Here is a 19,180-nt window from a genome sequence, read left to right on the forward strand (position 1 = left end):
AACGCGGGAAGCACTGTCTCTTGCTTTTGCACCACATGGGCCCTCTCCAGCCCTGACTTTCCTCAAACCGCACTTCCCAACAACTCGATCAAGAATGTAAGAAATCCATGAACACAGACCACTGTTCCTTCCCCACCATAATCGACTCAGATCTTAGAAGCTCTACATGGATTTTTAACCACCCTTTGCTGCCAAGTTCTCCATTTTATTTGAAATAAATATTCAAGATTTACCTTGCCTAGACTCCTCTCTGTTCGCTACGCCCATCAATACAAGATTTCACCGCACTTCCAAAAAGCACAAAAAGAGAGATTCCTGCCTCTTTTAAACCCTGGACTTAACAAGGATCATTTCCATTGGAACCAGAGAAAAACAGACGTTTTCTTTATTCCCCGGTGGCCTCTTTCTCCCTTTCAAATTTCCCTCCAAGAAGGTGAATACAAACGTGTTACAACCGACTCCCAGCTTTAAGAGATGAATCACCTCACCGCGGTTTGGCACAGAGACAGAAGGGAACAAGAGAGCGCAGCAGAGTGGGGGGGCTGGGGAAAGGAGGTGGTGTTTCTCAGGAGGCCAGACCCTGGTTGTCAGCCTCCAAGAGTGCCCCTCGCCCCAGGGCCCTGGTCCACAGCAGATGGAGGTGCCGGGTGCGCTTTAGGGATCCCACGTGGAGGGCTCCCAGAGGGCACACCGCACCCTCCCTGGGGCATGAGCGGCCAGTGAGGCTGTGACCGTCCTCCTGCCCTGGTCGGTGCACAGGGACGTCCCTGAGCTTCTGCTCCCGAGGGATGGAACATTTGGGGTTTGCTGGGCTTGGGAGCGGCCTGTGCCATCCTTCAAGGAGAAGGTGGAGAGGTAGGCAGGAACGAGGAGAGGAGATGAAAGGGGGACAGACAGCTGGATCAGGTCAACCAGCGGAGGAGCAGTGCCCGGAGGGGCCGGGGGAACGGAGGCAGGTCCTCCGGCGCCACGCGCGGAGCCCGGACACCCAGGGTGGGGGTGGAGGTGGGTCTGCAGCCGCCCTTGGAAACCAGCAAGCGCACGAACACCTCGTAGCGCACCAGCTCGTCCCCGTCCACGTCCGCCGCCCGGATCATCTCGTCCATTTCCTGGTCGCTCGGCTTCTTGCCCAGCCGGGTCATCACGTGCCGCAGCTCGGCCGTGCCCATCAGGCCGTAGCCGTCCTTGTCGAAGACGCAGAAGGCCTCCCGGATCTGGTCCTTGGCGTCCCTGCCCTTCACCTTCCGGGCCATTAGGCCCAGGAGCTCGGGGAAGCCCACGGTGCTGCTGCCGTCGCGGTCCAGCTTGCCCACCAGGTCCCGGAGTTCAGCCTCAGTGGGGTTCTGGCCCAGCGACCAAAGGACGGTGCCCAGCTCCCGCGTGCTGATGGCGCTGTCTCCGTCCTCATCGAACGGGGAGAGGGCCTCCTTGAACTCGGCCACCTGCACCTCGGTCAGCTGCTCGGCCCTGACCATTGCGGGGAGGCAGTCCAGCACACGGACGTGGCCAGGCGCCGGGAGGTGGCCAGGTGCGGGGCCGGCGGCTGGCGTTCTGGCCCCGGCTTGACTTGCTGGCGCTGAAGGAGGAGCCGGGGTGTCCCTCACCGTGCACGCTACCCGCCCTGCGGTTGCCTGAAGTCCGGGTCCTATTGAAACAGGAGTCCAGGCCCAGGCAATGGGCCGGCCGGCTAGCTGCACTGACGCCAGCAGCTCTGGGAAAGGCCGGGCTCTCCTCCCCACCGCCCAGAGCCCCCGGGACTAGTGGGGACACCTCCAGAGAGGCTGGTAGACAGCCTCTAGAGAGATGAGTTCTGGGTTTGCCTACCGGAATCCCACCCCTCCAGTCTTCACACCCTCCACTCAGTAAAACCACTGGCTCTGAGCTCTTTCCTGCCTGCAGCTGAGGGTTTTGGCAGGAGGAAGAACAGACGTTGTCTTTGCCTGAAAAGAACTCCCTTTCCTTTTCTTTGGTTTCCAAAGTCTGAAAACCTTAGGGTTCCCAAGAGGGTTTTCAGAGGAGGAGAAAAGAAAAATATTTTTTTTTCAGATAGAAGCAGGCTGTCCCCAGATCCTCCAGAGGCTCATATGTATTCCAACCACAACACAGCTAGTTAGCGAGGAAACTAACAGAAACAAGCAAGATAATGAGATACTTTCAATAAATGCTATCAAGAAAATAAAGGGTGGTGATGGACAGCAGGTGGGGAGGTTACTTCTGCAGCGATGGTTTTGGAAGTCTTCTCTGCAGAAGTGGCACACAAGGGTGACCTGAGGGGGAGAAGGGGCCTTCCAGGCGGAGGCCAACAGGTTCCAGGTCCAAAGGTGGGAGAGGCTCAGTGTGGCCAAGGGACAGAAAAGAGGCTGGTGCAGCTGCAGCCCAGGGTGAAGGGGAGAAAGCAGGAGATGAAGAAAGGAAGACAAGCGAGATTTGTCAGAGGCGAGAGGAATTCACGTTTATCCTCCAATGCATGGGAACCCCTGCACATTTTAGCAAGGCCATGTCTGAAAGTCTGAGCTTCTGGTTTCGGGAATGGGAATGGACAGAGCTGAAGAAAGGGGTGTTTTTAAGAGGAGGTTCTCGAGAAGGTGAAGTGGGATACCCATCAGGCACACACGCTCCAAGCTCGACTCCCAGGAAGCCCGGGGAAGGACCAGCCATGGAGTGAGAAGAGGTGCCTTTGCCTGTGGGAATCCATGCAGATCCAAAGTGGTGAGACCCAGAGGAGCCAACGAAGGACTGAAGGAGAGGAACGAGGCCGGATGCTGCCCGACTTCGAAACTTACTGTCAAGTGGCAGTGATCCAGACAGTGTGGTGCTGGCTGGAGAGCAGACAAGTAGATCAGTGTAACAGAATAGGGAACCTAGAGAGGGACCCCTATCAAAAGAGTCACCTGAGCTTTGACAATGGAGCAAAGACGGTCTCTTCAACAAATGGTGCTGGAACAACTGGACGTCCACCTGCAAAAAAAAAAAAAAAAAAAAAATCTGGGCACAGACTTTATACCCATCACAAGTAACTAAATGGACCATAGACCTAAATGTAAACACAAAACTAGAAAATTCCTAAAAGATAACGTAGGGGAAAATCTGGATGACCTTGAGTTTGGTGATGATACAAACCCATGGTCTGTAGTTTGAGTTTGGGTTGGGTTTAGATGATGATCTGTGAAAGAAAGAAATGAGAAACTGAATGCTTTAGTCTGAACGTGTCTCCCCTCAAATTCATATGCTGGGGGGACATATTCATGAAATGCTGCAAGGGCAGGAGCAGGAGAACCACTGGACAACGGCGTGTAGCTAACAGCACCCTGGGGAACCAAGGGCCAGCATCATGATGAAACTTGTGCCTGACACTGTCCTGCTGATGGACTGCATCCTGCCTCACCTACGAAGGGTAAGTGGACAACAGGTATCTGCAGGTTTCTGGGTCATGGCCTGTGTTCTTCAAAAAGACACGTTGAAAGGGAGCTCAGTAAGGGTTTTAAACAGAGTTGCTCATGACTCACAAGGCACAGGGCTGTGACAACTAAATTGTTGCAACTCGCTGGTTAGGAAACTATGACAGAGGGAATGTTTTTAATTTGCTAGGCTTCTGTATTCTCCCCCTGCGGCCTCTCAGTGCACTGATTCCTTTCCCTATAGCATATACTTGTGGTCTTAGGACCCATTTAAACATTTCAAAATTACTGGGGACTCTAAAGAACTTTTTAAAATGTCTGTCAATATTTACTGGGTTTGAAATTAAAACTAATAAAATTTTAAAATATTTAAATATATTTTTATGTATTTATAACTTAAAAAACAAATTTAAAAAACCCATTACATGTCAACACAAATAACATAGTTTTATAAAAGAATTAATTATACTGTATAAAAAATAAGAGTGGTACCTAAAAACATAATTTTGCAAATCTCTTTAATGCCTGGGTTTATGAAAGCATGTCTGCTTCTGCACTTGATCTGTGGGAAGATGTTTTGATGTGGAGTGCATGATAATCCAGCTTCACACAGCTATGCACAGCTGGCAAAGGAGAGAGCATTTAATGACCCTTTCAGGTAACTGTGGTTATTATTCTTTGATACCATATCAAAATTTGACAGGCGGTAGCGTCTTAATGGATCTTTTACTCATGCATGATTCTGTGATGCTATGCATTGGTCATTTGGAAAATCCTGATTTACTGAGTTCTGCAGATCTTCTGAATGTTGAATCATTGTATGTATAATTTTTAAAAATCACATTCATTAATATTACCACCAATCCCATTAGAAAAGTCTTTAAGTATTGGGAAGTCTCAAGCTCACAGTGGCAAATACAGAATCTAGAAAGTTCTAATTTTCATTTGGATGCTGAAATTTTATTATTGCAACAAATACTGTCAGTTATTTTCCTTGAAGTGCCAGGCTCACTTCATCACTTTTTGAGAAAATGTCAAATACCAAGCCTGAGTAACCACAGTTTGTCTATCAGCTGTTTTTTCCCAAAAACTGGTGTTCCATGAAAAAAGCTTACCTTGTGACTTATGTACGCACACAAGTGCTTTTCTTACAAGTCACTAGGCTACCCAGCAGAGTATTAAGGATGTGCATGCAAGGGTTGAAATAATAATTTTACTACTTCTGCAAGAGCGTTCTTAAAGGAAGCTGCCTTTTTAAAAACTTGAGACCATGTGGTGGTGAAGGCTATAAGGACTGCTGGTACAGGAGCCTTGATTCTTGCTAAGGGGCTGGTGATTTCACCCACCAGTGCTCTGAGCTCAGTGCGAAAAGCTGACACGGTGAAAGTGGCAAACCGTGTCTGGTATTACGAGAATAGTTGTGACCACCCAGGCTTCCTGAAAGGTTATTGGGGACACCCTCCCCTCAAATGGATCCATGGAACACACTTGGAGGACCACAGTGGTAGAGTTGAGAATCAGGAGTGAACCCGGTGTAGAATTGCCTGGGCTGGAGGTGAGAGGCACCGAGGATGCTGGGATCCAGGTGGGAACAGCGGGGTTGGCCTTACACGGTATAGTGTTAATAAGGACCTCAACAGACCCACAACAGGGGAGGGCCTGCTGCAGCTACTTCCTTAGAAGAGCAGATGACCCAAGGTGTTGCCTTCCCCCCTGAAATGGTGCTACTATAGCTTTTGTTAAACAGAATTTGTGCCTCTCCTGCTGGGCGCTATAGAGAAAGGTATAGATTGGGATGCTTAGTTTTTCCAACCAGCTCCATTCCTGTGCCCTCCTAGAATGCGTGTGGCCACGGGCCTCTCTCTCTCCTTCTCTCTCTCCCTCTTTTTCTCCCACCCCCCCATTTCCATACAGCCACTCACCAGCCCTAACATTTACTTATCTACTTCCTTTCCCCCCAGCAAAATGCAAACACCTTGTCTTAGTGTTATCATGTTGCTATAACAACATGCCACCCCCTGGGGGGCTTGTTAACAGCAGAAACTTATTGCTCACAGTCCTGGAGTGAGGAAGTCTGAGGCGCCGGGAGGCCTGGTGGGGGGAGGGCCCTCTTCCAGGTTGCAGACTTCTTGTGTCCTCCACCACTGGATGGAAAGGACCTGGGCTGTCTCTGGACTCTCTTTAAGGTCACTAATCCCATTGATGGAGGATCCTCCCTCCGGGACTCATCACCTCCCAAAAGCCCTGCGGACTAATACCATCAGCTGGGGGTTAGGATTTCCACATATGAATTTGGCAGGGGCACAAACACTCAGAGCATAATACACCTTTCCAGTGGAATATTTATGGGTCAACTGCCTGTTCATTGGGCAGTTACTCTGTGGCAAGCGTGTATCAGGCACTTTCATTCCTATTGTCTCGTGTCTCCACGTTACAGATGAAGGATGTGAGAACTAGCAAACGCATGAAGGTCAGATGACCAGCAGGCTGAAAACTCAGGACCTAGACCTTCCAATTCCTACAGCTCCCCGCCTGTGGCTGTTTTCTTTGCGGTTCCCCCCAACTCAGTCTTAGACCTTCTTACTCGGCACCTGGAAAACCCACTCGGGAGGCGGGGGACTCACACGCAGTAGGTATCCTCCATTGTGGGAAATGTTGGGACACACCTGCTGGTGCAGAGCCCTCCTGCCAAGCTCCTTGGGGATCCACCTGCCAACTGAGCCCCTGCATTTGATGTTTGGAAAGACCCTCAAAGTTAGCATGACAAAGTGTTGGTCCTCATCTGAACCTGCTTCCCCTCAATCTCCCCATCTCTTAAAAAAAAACCCGTCCGGTTGTTCAGAACCAAACCCAGAGCCACATCTAATTCCTCCCTTTCTCTCACACCTCATACCCCATCTTTCAGCTTCACCTCGACACATCCTCTGCGCCAGGCCGCGTCATCTCCAGGCAGGACCACGGCCCCAGCCTCGTAATGGGTCTCCCCTTTTGTGGTATTCTTCAGTGATGTCATTTTCTGCTGAAACGCTATAATGGGCTTTCTTTGGGTTTCAGTAGAATCCAAACTCCCTATGGTGGCCCTCTTGGCCACATCACCACAACACTCTGCTCCAAGCACACTGGCCTACTTTCTGCTCCTTGAACGCTCCCATCCTGATTTCCACCTTGGTATCTTTGCACGAGCTGCTCCATCTGCCTGGACTCTCTGTCCCCGACCTTCAAGCAGCTGCTCTCTCTTGTCACTTTAGTCAAAAGTCAAATATCGCTTCATTGCCAAGCCTTCCCCAACCGCCCACTTCTAATTAACCACCCTCCTCCACCTCATCCCTCTCCTGTCTTATTCTTCTCCTTTATTTTCTTCATAACTTTTACTTCTACATTGATCTTGCCTGTGGACCTGCTTCCTTTCTGTTTCTTCCCATGTAATTTTCACAAGAGGCAAGGCTGCTTCTGATTTCTTCCCCTGCCAAGCCCTCTGTGGTAGGATGGCCCCCGCGCCCAGGAGATATTTGCTGAATGAACAGAGTACAGGAGGGTCCGCCTTGCCTCCACCTGCAGGAGGATTGGACCCGTGTCTCTCTTCAAGCCCTTCCCTGTGGTTCAAACCCCATGGGGTGCCTCAGATGCTCTTGCCCGGGTGCCCACTTTGTCCACTGCGTGGTCTGTCATCTCCCCTTGCTGTTCGCAGGTTTGCCGAGTGGCTCTGTGGGGATGGGTGACCTCTGTGTTGACCCCTGGTAGCTGCTGCTGCTTTACCCTCTGTACCTCCACCTGTGGCTTCTCCCCAGTTTCACAGCCCTGCACTGATGCTAGAAAGGTGCACCCCACCCCCAAGCACACAGTCGTGCTGTCTGGGCCTCAGGAGGATGGACTTACCTCCCAACTCCCTGCAAGCCGTCTGCTACCTGGCACTTTTGTCCGACTTGCTCTTTATTATGGGATGCTGGCCCGGCTCCTTAGAGAGGCCCGAGCACAGTCAGGGTGATGAGGCCTGGCAGACCCAGCGGAGAGCGGACTTCTCCCCTCAAAGCCGAATGTCCGACTGGCGTGAATCTAGAGGGACCAGGCGGAGGAAGGGCTCAGGACGGAGGTGGGAGAGGGTCCTGGGAAGTGGAGCGTGGCCCAAGGACCTGGGGTAGGGCCTCCATCTTCTCCTCTGTGGCTTTAGGGACAATCTGGAAGCTCCCAATAGCTCCTTGAGGTCTCCCCGATTCCAACCCACTCTCCCCAGGGTGAGTGCAGGGCTATCCCTCGTCTCAGGCTGTCTTTGGAGTGTTTGGTCTCAGCAGCTAAAGTTCCTACCTCTGACTTTCCATCCCTAAATCTCCCAGAAATGATGAGACACGCCTGGGTTTGCGGGGGGCATGCAGCTTGCATTGCTGTTCCGGGATCTTTGCAGTTCACAGTCTAAGAAGCAACAAGACTGACAAAGACAAACACGGGACGTGGTGATGAGACACCGACAGTGGAGTTCAGGCTCACCTGGGGACAGCGGTGGCCTCTGTACCGCGCACGTATTCTTGACCAGCTCCTCTACTGCTTCTTACTTTTCAAGGCTGGGAGGGGATGGTGACGCTTTGCTCTACTTTCCGACTTACACTGACCACGGGAAAAGCAATACTTTCTTAGTCACACTTGTTGCCAGGAGAGGGTCTTCTCAGCTGGGGGGATGAGGGGGCTCCTTGTGTGGGAACCAGGGGTTCTGGCCCGTTCTCACCTCCCACCGAAGGCCGTTCCAGCCTCAGAGCCTGAGCCAGCTCTGAGAATGACGTTTGCTCAGTCTTGGTCTTGTGTGAATCATCAAGATTCCTCCAGGCCTGTCCCGGGCTGGGCTGCAGTTTCAGTTCAGGGAGGAGACCATTGATCTGGGATCGGAGCTGTGCATCGTTGAACTGAAGTCTGACAAATAACCAGATACGTCATCTTCCAGGACACAGGCACTGCCTTGTGCCTCCTACTCAGGAATCATACGCTGCTGGGTGGTTTGCGTTTATGATTCGAGGCCTCACCTGCGGAATGAAGTCCACCAAGTGCGGAGGCAGCCAAGGGCCTAGATGGTTCTGAGCGTTTCCTGGGTCTTCCTGGGTTGGTGGGTCCTCCTGGCAGGTCCTGCTGCTTTCTCCAGGCGTCTGGTCTTCAAGTCAGCCCCCAGGGTACACCCCGGGGCCCCCCCTGCCTTTAATCCTTCCACCTGCACCCTCAGTCTCTGGGGGCCTCATTGTGCTTTCATGCCCAAGGCGACACAGGGACATAAAGTGGCCTGTGTTTAACTGCTGAGAGCCACTTTGATTAATTCAGGATTAAACCATCACCCAAAACCAAAGCACATCGGTGCTAAATCTCACAATAAAAGTAGTTGAACAAGTCAAAATCTGCTTTCCTGGGAAAAGGATGATGTTTTGTGATTCCTGAGGGCTCAGTTATTTTTCCCAAGTAGCTCGTCCTGCATTCACTCACTGCCTGCCCTGTCCGTGGGCAGGGGAAGGGGTTCCGGGCTGACCTTGGGGCAGAGGCCAGAGGAGAGCAGGCTGGAGGGGCCAGGGCTCACGTGTATGACCCGCCCGCCTTTCAAACTTGTATCTGATGTTTTGCAAAAAACTGACAAACTGAAACTATTACAGGGACTGATATTGCGGAGAAGCTAGAACTCCGTGCTACAAATCTTTTGATATCAAGACGCACTTGGTAAGTGGTTAAGGAGGCCCGTCAGTTCCTCTAAGTCCCCATCGCCAGGGGGTGGGGGGCTGGGTGGTGGTGGTGCTAATTACATTGAGGAGAACAAGCTGCTCTTCCCCGAGGGGTCTGGGACTCACTAAGAGGCTGGAAAGGTGTTGGTTCCAAGTTCCAAGCCTTTGAAGTTTACGATGGTGATGAAAACCTTTGTGTTTAATACAGGAAGATGCGTGTGCATGCGCGCGTGTGCGCGAGGACACGCACGAGGCTCAAGCCTTCAGGTGTGAATGCGTGTACCTAATGGTGAGCCCGTGAGGTGTGGAGGAAGCAGGAGGCTTGGGGCGTGAGCTGGGCACCTGGACAAGCCATCAGAAGGAGCAAAAGTGGCTTGGAAAATCACAGTTCCAGCTCCCTTTGAGGTCATTCATCCAGTGGACTTGAACTTGGTCTCGGAGACCCTTGGACTCTGCAGAGGTCCTTCCAGAGACGCCAAGGAAGCAGGAGAAGGTGAAGCGGAGCAACTCGATTTCCTTCCTTTCCCCACCACCAAGCAGGAAAGTCTGCTTTTAACCGCTTCATCTGTGTTGGGCAAATTGCGGCTCTCTGGTTCATGGTTCTCACCTGTAAACTGGGCGCAGCGTGGCCCATGGCACTGTGCGTCAATGCATGGAAGGTTCAGGAGGGTAGCTGGAACAGTAAGAGCCCAATGAATATTAACGATTATCTGTCATACGAATAAGATTTCATTTGCAACGTGGCTCAACCGCTAATGAAATTCTGAAAGCTACCATCCAGTGCAACACCCTCATTTTCCAGACACGGTAACCCATCAAGTGTGAGCAGTTACCCAGGTCTGTACTACTGCTTAGAGAGGGACAAAAATGGGCCTCGCAGTAGGATCTCCTGGCTCCAAGGCAGGTCGTCTTGGTGCTGCCCAGGACGGCTGTCCTTGGGGAATGGACCCGAGGGCATTTGCAGCTGCAGAGGGAATCTCTCTCCAGCCCCGGTCTCCCTGGAGGAAGGGAGAGTGTCTGGTCACTGCAGGCTCTCGAGGTCCAGCTTGGCTCCGGCACATCTGTTGAATGGATGACAAAGGCTCTGACCAAGGTCACATGGCTGTGCTGGGATAGAACTCAGGTCTCCCGCGACGAGTGACCGACCGGAATTGGGTGAAGGCGGGGATGGGGGGTGGGCTTGGTGCCACACGTGGCCTGTGTGATGGGGAGGATGGGGCGAGAGGGCTTATGATGTTGTGTCATCAACTGTGTGGTCCCAGCATCCCAGGGAGAACCAAGGTCCAGTCCTGGCTCTGAGAGCCACCAACAGAAAGCCCTCCGTGTGCCCGCCTGGGGACGTTGAGACAGGAGGGGTGAGCTCAGTGCAGGGTCTGTCTGGGGACCTGGCATCCCACCTCCAATACCCCTTCCATCCTCCATTTCCTCACCCAGACCACAGGCTTCGTGTCTGATCTGAGTTCTTGGGAGAGAAGGGACTAAAAGCTCGAATCGCTATTTTCGCTAGTGGGGCGCTAGCAGTACCAACATTTGTGCGGTCTCTGTAACCAATTGGATGGAGGAGAGACGGGCCTCCTGGCACCTGGGAAATCTGGCTGCTCTGTGGTCAGCTCTGGAGAGCATCCCCGGGCCTGGGCAGCCCCTGACCCCTAGACATGAGGGTGTGAAGGCCAAGGCAACCTTTCGGAGGGAAGCCTCGGGAGAAAAGACCCTGGGCGGGCACTGTTTTCATTCCAGAAAGGACATGGATGATGCATGACACGTGAAGTGCTGGGGAAGGGGAGGGTGCTCTGGGTTGGGGGGGAGCTCTTCATGGTGGCCAGTAAGAGAAAGGGCCCTCCAGGCTGTGCCCCAATCCACCCAACACCTTACTAAAAATGAAACAGGGTATTCCAAAACTGTGGCTTCTAGATACAAATAAAGTCCACTTGGAGGAAGGAATTGCAAATGCATCTCAGGGGAAAGTGGTGTAGCTTGAGGAAACAAACAAAAAACTGTGAACCCAATATTTAGAACTGGTTTAGAGCACTTTTCACTGTAAATGATAACAGCTTAGAATATACTCCAAGGGAAATGCGCCAGTATAAATGACAGGCTCTACGAACAAGAAAAAAAGAGAGAATCACATAACAGCAAACACCTGCCTTTTCTGATCCTGCGCGCTGTGGAATCAAGCAGGAAAGTCAAGCCAGGATCTGGGGGAGGGCGTGGAGAGCAGGACAAGGAGAACTCCGGCCAGAACAGAACAGAAGGATGTTAAAATTATAATAAAATGGAGGACCAAGGAAGGAGAAAAAGCTCCACTCTCTTTTCAAGATGCCAGAAAGTGGTCAGGCATGCTTTTAAAAAGTGAAGAAAGCTATGAAAGGAGAGTTAAAGGCTAGAGATCTTCAAAACACCTGCATTGTTTCCACCTGTTCAGCAAGCACAGCCATTACTAACACGGGTGAAGAAATTGGAATAAAATTAGGGGAGAAACCTCAAGTTCAAAGGAATCTGCGGAGCCAGAGACGAGGGTCTCAAGATAGAGAGGAGGTCAAGCTAGAATCAGAGGGCAGCTTGTCACACAATGTTCCGGAAGATAGAAGAACGATGGTAGACTTAATGAATACTGACGGCTGCAGGTGATGCTGAAAGGATACTGCAAAATGATGGCGTTCTCGGTAAAATTGTTTCCAAGGGCTTCATAGAGAAGTCCTGAGAACCGCCTGTGTACCAAATCCACTGACCCAGTTAGCTAATTTAAAATGTAAAACTGACTCGAATCGGGTAACCAGGATCATCTGGGCTGTGCCGCCCAGCCAGGTACTTGGTGAGAGGCAGAGAGCGGGGATTGAAACACATCTCCTTCAGGCTCGTCTGTGGTCTTACCATCAATGCACAGCCCCCGCCCTTCTGCCACAGCAAAGCCAGGTCCCCGAGCAGAGCTGTGCCCGTGCTTTGCCACAGTTCATGCAGTCAGGTGTTGATGGAGTGGTCGAGCCTGGCTGCCAGCTCTCACCAGGGCTCCAAAGGCTGCAGGGGCAGGGCCTGGCTGTCCTCAGCGGCTGGCATGTGAAGGTCGGTTATCAGAAGCTGAGCTGTGCCGTGATGCGTGATGCGGGACAGAAGAGGTTGGGCTCTGCAGTCAGGCAAACCCAGATGCAAATTCCCGGCTCTTCCATGAACCTGTTTTGTGACTTCTCTGAGCCTCAGTTGCTTCATCTGGAACATAAGAATAAACAGTGAGGACAAGATGAGATCACCCTTTAGGGCCCTTTGCATGGCACCTAGCACACAGGAGCTCAGGTGTGAATATGAACGTCACCCTCTCCCCCAGATAAATGGGGCAGAGGCATAGGCGTGGCTCTACCAGGTTAGGCAATGAGGTGTTGACAGGCGGGGATGGATGTCCAAGGAAAGGGTAAAGCTAGTGACAACTGACATCACTGAACACAGATGCAAAAGGTCCTCATCAACCCATCACTGAGGGTGGCAGGAGTACCAGGGGCCGTGTTGTATCGTGTACAGAGCTCTTCCTCACTGTCGACCAGTTAAAGCTGCTACGAGGCTCCAGAGCAGGAAAGAGCAATTTCCCTAAAGAAAGAAGCAGTATGAGAAACACATTCTGTTTCTAGGAAACTTGGTTGGCTGGACAGGATTGTGGCAGAGAGACCACAGCTATGGTGGCATAGAAAGGGCTCCTAGGGTCTTATGAGGGGGGACAGAAAGGAGACACACCAGCTGTGTAGATAAGACAAAAGCCTCAGGGCCACTTCTTAGAATGTAAAAGAGTTAAAAGAGTTACGAGAGGAGGTGGGTGTAGAAGTGAATCCCATCAGAGGAAAGAGAAGGCTCAGATTCGAGTTAGGGGTGAGAGGTAAAGGGCGTCTGGATTGGTGAGACCGTGAACCACGGCAGCTGGGAAAATTGCAGTGATGGATAATCACTGCAAATATGTAGATGGTTTTAATAATTAAACGTCTGTCCAAGAAGAGACCTGGAAACGTATCTGTGGCTTATGTACAGGCTTTGGAAGCAAGATGCTCAAGGGACCCAGGGCGGTGGTGCTCAGACGCAGGATAACAATAAGTGTGGGTGAGCTTGGGAACCATGAGATGGCTGGTGGGAAACAGGACCCGACATCTACCACAGGGGAAGCGAAGTTACCTGCCCCAGGCTTGTGGGGAGCCAGCCCCGTACCCACAGCTTCCTGGGTCCAAAGGCAGTGATCAACCACCTGCTTTGTGGCCTCGGTGGGAGCCCTGTGTTCAGGGTGCGGGCCCAGCAGGGCTCCTGGGAGGGCAGCCCGATCACCCACCATCTCTACTGCCCCTGAAGAAGGGCGCAGAGCCACGGTTAGTCTCTCGGGATGACAGTGACTCCCACACAGTGTCCCCTCTCGCTTCCCGGGGTGGATCTCCCTGGGCAAGGGCAGGGCAGGGCCGTCCCCGGGGAGACTGGCACAGGGGGAGGGACGGGCAGGTCCCTGCAAGTCGGGGGAGGCAGAGGAGCCTCCAAGACCTGTCCTGCAGGTTCCTCGGTGTTTCACCCACAAAACCCAAACAGCAGTGGACGCGCTGGCGTGTATTCCCGGGTCAGGGCCCTGGAAAGCTGAAGCCACCTGCCCTTGCGCTGGCTCTGGAGGCCTACACACCTCCCACCAACACACACTCTTGCACACACATCACTCTCACACAGACACACGGCTACTACACGTGAAGGCTCTTCCGCCCCAAGGGCTCACCCAGCCACCCTGGAGGGGGTCACCCGTCCTGTCACAGCTGCAGGGGACTCAACATCCTCCAGGAAGGGGATGCCCCTCCTCCTGCAGGGTCCCCACGGCCCAAGCTCTTGATCTAAACTCTGCTACGCAGAGCAGTGGGCAGAGATGAAACAGGTAAGACCATGGGTCCAGGGAGTTTCCTAAATGGGTTTCTGTGCTTGGGGCTGACTTAGTAAACCCAGGAGCCAGGCCAAGTTCACAGCTTCAGCCACCCGATTCTACATCCTCCTACCCCCTTGCATCTTCAGGGGCTGCCTACTCCAGCCCAGTGCTTTCCAGTCTTCCCGCAGCTCCCAGGCAGGACCCCTCTGAGATCGTAAATGAAGGGTCCCCTCCTTCCTGGTGTCTCTGTAGAGAACCCTGGTCTTAATAGAACCGAATCAGAGAAACTGGGGAGCTAGAGGAGGAGTATTCTGCAGGGACAGGAAGCCTTCTCCTCAGCTCTGAAATCACACTTTGAACATTCAATTAATAAACAAGTCTCAGCACCACCTGTGCACCAGGCTCTGAGTGCAACTGGCTCCCCGCTTTCCCGAAGCAAAAAGGCAGGCAGCCGCATCCCCGCCTAAGGATCTGCCAGCCACGCTGGGCTGGAGAGTGATGACGCCCGCAGTGCCATTCTGGGAGAATCCCACTCAATTCTACCACCATCTGCCCTCCACCAGCCCCGCCCCATGGGATGAGAGCTGGCCAGCAGCCCCGAGAGAGCACAGGAATGCTGGACACAGCCCTTCCACTCCTCCAGTGTCTGCCATGTCCACTGAGGGAGGCTCCTCTCCCCTTCCCACCCATCTCTAAAATTGGGAAAGCCCTCTTGAGCCCCCCTCCCCAGCTTGGCCAAGGTCCCTGTGAGAGTCACATGGGCAAAAGCCTCTGGGGTGCCGTGGTTGGCCATCGGGAGTAGGTGAGGCCCGGGGTGCCTGCCACCTCTCCTGGGCAGACCGGCCGCTCCAGTTCCTGCATTTCTCAGCTGTCCCTCCCTAGGAGGAGGATTTCACCGTAGGACGTGGGGTGGGGAGGGAGTTTTCTTGTTCCCTTTGCTTGGATTTTCAGAAAAGGAGGGGTTCCCATCCTGTGGCAAGACTGCCGCTGGAGCTCTGTCCTCACGCCGACACAGCCTCGGTCCCGCCGCTTGTCCCAGCTCTGACGTGAGCCCCTTGGGCGTGTTGGCAGCAAGCTCCGTAGAAGGTGCGAGAGACATGGCTGAGCAGCTGTCCAAAGAGCAGGTGGCCGAGTTCATGGAGGCCTTCCATAGATTCGACAAGGACAAAGACAATGCCATCAACACCCAGGAGCTGGGCGCCGTGATGCAGGAGCTGGGCCTGAACCCGTCGGAGGCCGCGCTGAAGGGATTCATCGCCAGGGACGATGCGGACGGGGATGGCGTCATCAGCCCCCAGGAGTTCCTGGCAGTGATAGCCAAGGGGGTTCAGGCCCGGGCCAGAGCGGATGACCTGAGGACAGCCTTCCACGCCTTCGACCTGGATGGCGACGGCCACATCAGCGTGGATGAGCTCAAGCAGGCCATGGCCCAGCTGGAGGTGTCCCAGGAGGAGTTGGACATCATGATCCGGGAAGCTGACGTGGACCGGGACGGGCAGGTGAGCTACGAGGAGTTCGTGCACGTCCTCATGCTGAAGTGAAGCCTCCCGACCGCCGCCCCCTCCTGCCTGACGCCGGGCCTGCTACGGGGTCCGGCCCGGCTTCTGAGCCGGGGACCCCAAGGGACAGTCTAGGTGGTGGGTGGGAGGGGCCTCCCCGTGGGGACCCCTGGCCTCTCCTCGGCCCGGGGTCTGCTCTCTGTCCAGCGAGACCTCGTGTGCTCGTGCGATGGGGGTGCTCCCTACCTCGCAGGGCTGTTGTGAGGACCCCAAAGTGACGTGGTGATCGGAATAAAAGGGATCTGAGCTTCGAGGTGGTGACACTGCGCTTGAATGGGGGGGTGTCCAAGGGCCCCAGACGATGGGGTTCTGTTGAGCCTCTCCCTCTTTCACTTGGCCCTAGTGGGGGACACGGCCAGTAGACCCCCGTCTGATGCCCGTGGATGAGGAGGCTGGTGAGCGCCACGGGGTGGGAGGGGGATGGAGGGGGATGGAGGGGGATGGAGGGGGATGGAGGGGGATGGAGGGGACCCGAGGGTCTGCCTGAGCTTCTGGTCAGGACCTGAGGCCGGAGGAGCCTGGACCAAGGGCTGGGACATACCTGCACCACAAACGAAGTTTATCATCCTTTGCATGTAGCCAACTGTTCTTCAGGCTCGAGCTGAAAGAAAAAGATGCGTGTGTGCATGCGTGCATGTGTGAGTGCATGCACGCACGCGTGTGCTTGTCCTGCCTTTGAGACATGGGATCTTCTACAGTGAAGGTGGTGGCCCCGGAGGACCGGCCCTGCCCCACCTGAAGGAGGGCAGGACAGGTGGGAACGGGAAGGACGAGAGGTGCTGTGATGGGTAAAGGGCAGGGGGCTGCACTTGGGGGGGCGTTTCCCAATCAGATCTGAGGAGGACACGGCTCAGGGAGGAAGGGGCCCCCTCAGACCCCTTGGCTGCAGCCTCTCAGGGCCTTTCTGTGGTGGGGGGCTCTGAAGTGGCTCCCAGGCTGGGGAGCGCCCATGGAGGAGTGGGGGGAGTCCAGAACATGGAGATGGGAGACGAGGGTCTGCCTGCAGCACTGCCCCCCATGTCAAGCTGACGTGCCATTTGAACTTGGGTTTCTGTGCTGTTGCTGTGTGTTTTTAAAAAACTATCTTAGCCGGGGAATTCCCTGGCAGGCCAGTGGTTAGGACTCTGCGCTTTCATTGCCCAGGGTGTGGGTTTGATACTTGGTCGGGGAACTAAGATCCTTCAAGCCGTGCAGCACGGCTAAAAGAAAAAAAGAAAACAAAACACAAACCAAAAAAAAAAACAGCAACGAAAATTATCCTAGCCAGAGCCAAGGCAAAGGTTCTCAGCGCAGGGTGGGGAGAGGCAGAGCCCGCTTACCTGAGGAGTTATTGCAAAATACCTGCCCGGTCCTTTACCATCCCCCTCATTCCGGTACGTGGGCGGGTGAGTGACAGCTCTGTCCCAGTGCAGTGGGAGCGGTATCACGCTACCCAGGTGCAGCTATGGTATCGATGAAGTTGTTCCATTTGGGGACATTTTCAGTGGGTCACTCAGCCTCCCGTGCCCTCACAGAGGGCTGCCCCGTCCATCCTAGCCCTGACTCAGGGTCTGGTCGAAGTCCTTTCCTTGGGCCTGGGTTGGAGGGTGGGGAGACAGAGAAGAAAGGCAGGAGGCTCCTGTCCCTGAGGGTTCCGGGGGGAGAGGGGCTGGAGCATCTGGAGGAGATAAGACGGGAGACAAGAAGTGGGGCACAATCAGAGGAGGGGACGGTGGCAGCAGCAGGCACCCATCCTGGATGGGGGTGGTTTCCCCGGGTGGTCCCCCCGCCCCCAAGAAAGTCCCCATCCTCTTAGGGACGCAGGTCATAGAAGTTAGTTTCTAAATGAGAGGTTCCTAAATGCCAGGCCGGTCCAGGAGGAAGTGTTCCAGGCTCTGTGTGGAAACAAGAAAAATAAAGACGTTTTGACGAACCTAATGTATTCAGTTTCTTAAATTCTGAGAATATGCTTTTTCTATAGTTTGTGTTAAATGTCCTTTCTTTCATGAAGTGACTATGATGGTAAGTGATAGTTTTGTGAGTTTTTTTTTCTTTCACGTACTTCCTCTGAAGTGTGGGGAATTCCACAAGTGCCCAACATTAATTTTGACATCTTACTGTCCCGTGAGGCCCAAAGCTCTGAGGACAGTGGCTCAAGTCTATGGAATATAAAACTGGTTTTCTTTCCTTAAAAACACTATTCAGTAAACTCCAAGTTCAGGACTGGTGCTTCCTCTGGAGGAGGAGGAGGAGGGATCCGGGAGGCTCTTGATCAATGCCTCCAGGTTTTGCTTCTTAGGCTGCCTGGTTCTAGGATGCTAATACAGGGATGTTACTTTATTCTCCATATTCTCGTGTGTGTAAAATATGTTCTACTGAGAACAATGCAAGGAGTTCATGGATGGTTAGAACTTACAGAGGGAAGGAGAGAGGTAAAGCCACCAGCAGTCCAGGGAGGTGGGGGTCAGGCTGGGGTGAGAGGTGGGACCCCTGAGGCTCATCCCTGCCGAGCTGTTGCCGAAAAGTGTTCGATAGGGCCACAAGGCAGGAAGAAAGCAGAAATATCTCTTCATCTATTGCCTGGGGAACAGAACAGGAATCTGGGGGTCTGGGATAGGAAGTGACTTACTTCAGGCCTCGGATGAGAGAAGGACCTGGATGGACCGCCAGGGCTCCACCTGCATAGCTGCTTTCCAGGGGGCGTCCCGGTGGGCCCACCCTTGGAGGAAGGAGCCCTGGGGAGGGGTCTGGTGGGGACCAGGGCTTCACCATCTTCTTAAATCTGCCGGCCTGTGTTTTAGTGACTTTCTCTTTACACCGGACACTGCAGGGGACAGGAAAAGAGCTTCACATTGGCTCCAGGTGGCCTGGATGACCTTGGTGGTGGTGGTGGGTGTGGCCCAGGTTACCCAGCCCCTAGTCCTGAAGCTTCCCTGCCCCATCTAGACCCCGAGAGGATAAGGAGAGCGAGCTAGAAGCCTCCCAGGAGCCAAGGCGGCTCGAGGTCACATCAGGAAACCGGCGGCTCCGAAAGCCACCTCTGAAAATCCATTTGCTGAGACTAGTTCTGCAAGTGGTCTGCTTGCTGGTATTTCCCAATTTGCCAAAAAATTATTTCTAAAGACACTTCACAGGATTACAGGGATTCACATTGGATAAGATGTTCTTAGTCGTTGTTGAATATTTCTCTGAAGTTTTGTTTAGTTTGATATTTCAGTTTTTAGTTTGACTGTGGCTTGGAAATTGTTTGAGTTGCTGTCAGTTCACCTAAACATCGAACGATAACCTGACAGAGATGAACAGTCGCATTTCATCGCCAGGGTGGATGCAGAGCGGAGCTGACCTGTTCGCTGTTGTCCTGCAAACAGGAGCCGACACCCCGAGTGCCTGGAATGTGAATCACACACAAAACTGACATTTGGCTGAGCAGAACTGAACTGATACATTTACAGGAACTGGTTGGGGTGAAACCACTTTGGTGAAAACAAAACTAATCTCAACTAAAGCAAAAATTCCTCCAAATCCTTCCAGGCATTAATTTTAATGAATTATGCTACCTCTGGTCAAAACAGATGTTTCAAATTCCATATACTAAGTAATACATTTTCTTCACTGAATTGTCCCTGTATCTTTTAAATCTTAATTTATATCTATTCCTGACAGGCCTTCTAAGGTCCATATCAAATGCCT

The 19,180-nt window shown here is 53.1% G+C and overlaps 3 protein-coding genes across 15 annotated transcripts in view; 1 reads left to right on the forward strand and 2 right to left on the reverse strand.

The window, feature by feature from the left end:
• Positions 1 to 291: 291 nt before the first annotated feature.
• CALML3 (calmodulin like 3) lies at positions 292 to 14,859 on the reverse strand. 7 transcript variants are annotated; one of them, XM_089906573.1, is made up of 5 exons: positions 13,235 to 14,859; positions 12,438 to 12,661; positions 11,957 to 12,289; positions 2,784 to 10,282; positions 292 to 1,645 (listed from the first exon to the last, which is right to left on the reverse strand). In XM_089906573.1, exons 4-5 carry the CDS (start codon positions 3,028 to 3,030, stop codon positions 903 to 905), a joined length of 990 nt encoding a protein of 329 aa, XP_089762699.1. In that variant the 5' UTR covers positions 3,031 to 10,282; positions 11,957 to 12,289; positions 12,438 to 12,661; positions 13,235 to 14,859; the 3' UTR covers positions 292 to 902. The 7 variants fall into 7 exon arrangements, with proteins under 7 accessions (XP_089762699.1, XP_089762704.1, XP_089762701.1 ...); XM_089906578.1 differs by lacking the exons at positions 11,957 to 12,289; positions 12,438 to 12,661; positions 13,235 to 14,859 and having other exon boundaries at positions 2,892 to 2,958; positions 3,121 to 3,163; positions 7,881 to 7,920; XM_089906575.1 differs by lacking the exons at positions 11,957 to 12,289; positions 12,438 to 12,661; positions 13,235 to 14,859 and having other exon boundaries at positions 2,784 to 2,958; positions 3,121 to 3,163; positions 7,881 to 7,920.
• On the forward strand, positions 14,401 to 15,762 carry LOC111170127 (calmodulin). The gene has a single exon (XM_030760658.2). The coding sequence runs from the start codon at positions 15,050 to 15,052 to the stop codon at positions 15,491 to 15,493; it is 444 nt and encodes a 147-aa protein (XP_030616518.1). The 5' UTR covers positions 14,401 to 15,049; the 3' UTR covers positions 15,494 to 15,762.
• NET1 (neuroepithelial cell transforming 1) overlaps positions 15,586 to 19,180 on the reverse strand; it is a 73,676-nt gene continuing 70,081 nt past the window's right edge. For 5 of the 7 annotated variants that reach the window (XM_089906570.1, XM_089906568.1, XM_022564940.3 and 2 more), the window contains 4 exons: positions 18,120 to 18,877; positions 17,907 to 18,001; positions 16,053 to 17,385; positions 15,586 to 15,850 (listed from right to left, as the gene is read on the reverse strand). The gene's annotated coding sequence lies outside the window, so the exon portion shown is untranslated. The remainder of the gene's footprint in view (positions 15,851 to 16,052; positions 17,386 to 17,906; positions 18,002 to 18,119; positions 18,878 to 19,180) is intronic. The other 2 variants (XM_089906569.1, XM_089906571.1) reach the window with 2 other exon arrangements.

The sequence above is a fragment of the Delphinapterus leucas genome, chromosome 2, assembly GCF_059928025.1.
Source record: "Delphinapterus leucas isolate spDelLeu-1000000601 "Yukka" chromosome 2, BTC_Dleu_Yukka2, whole genome shotgun sequence".
NCBI classification, from domain to species: domain Eukaryota; kingdom Metazoa; phylum Chordata; class Mammalia; order Artiodactyla; family Monodontidae; genus Delphinapterus; species Delphinapterus leucas.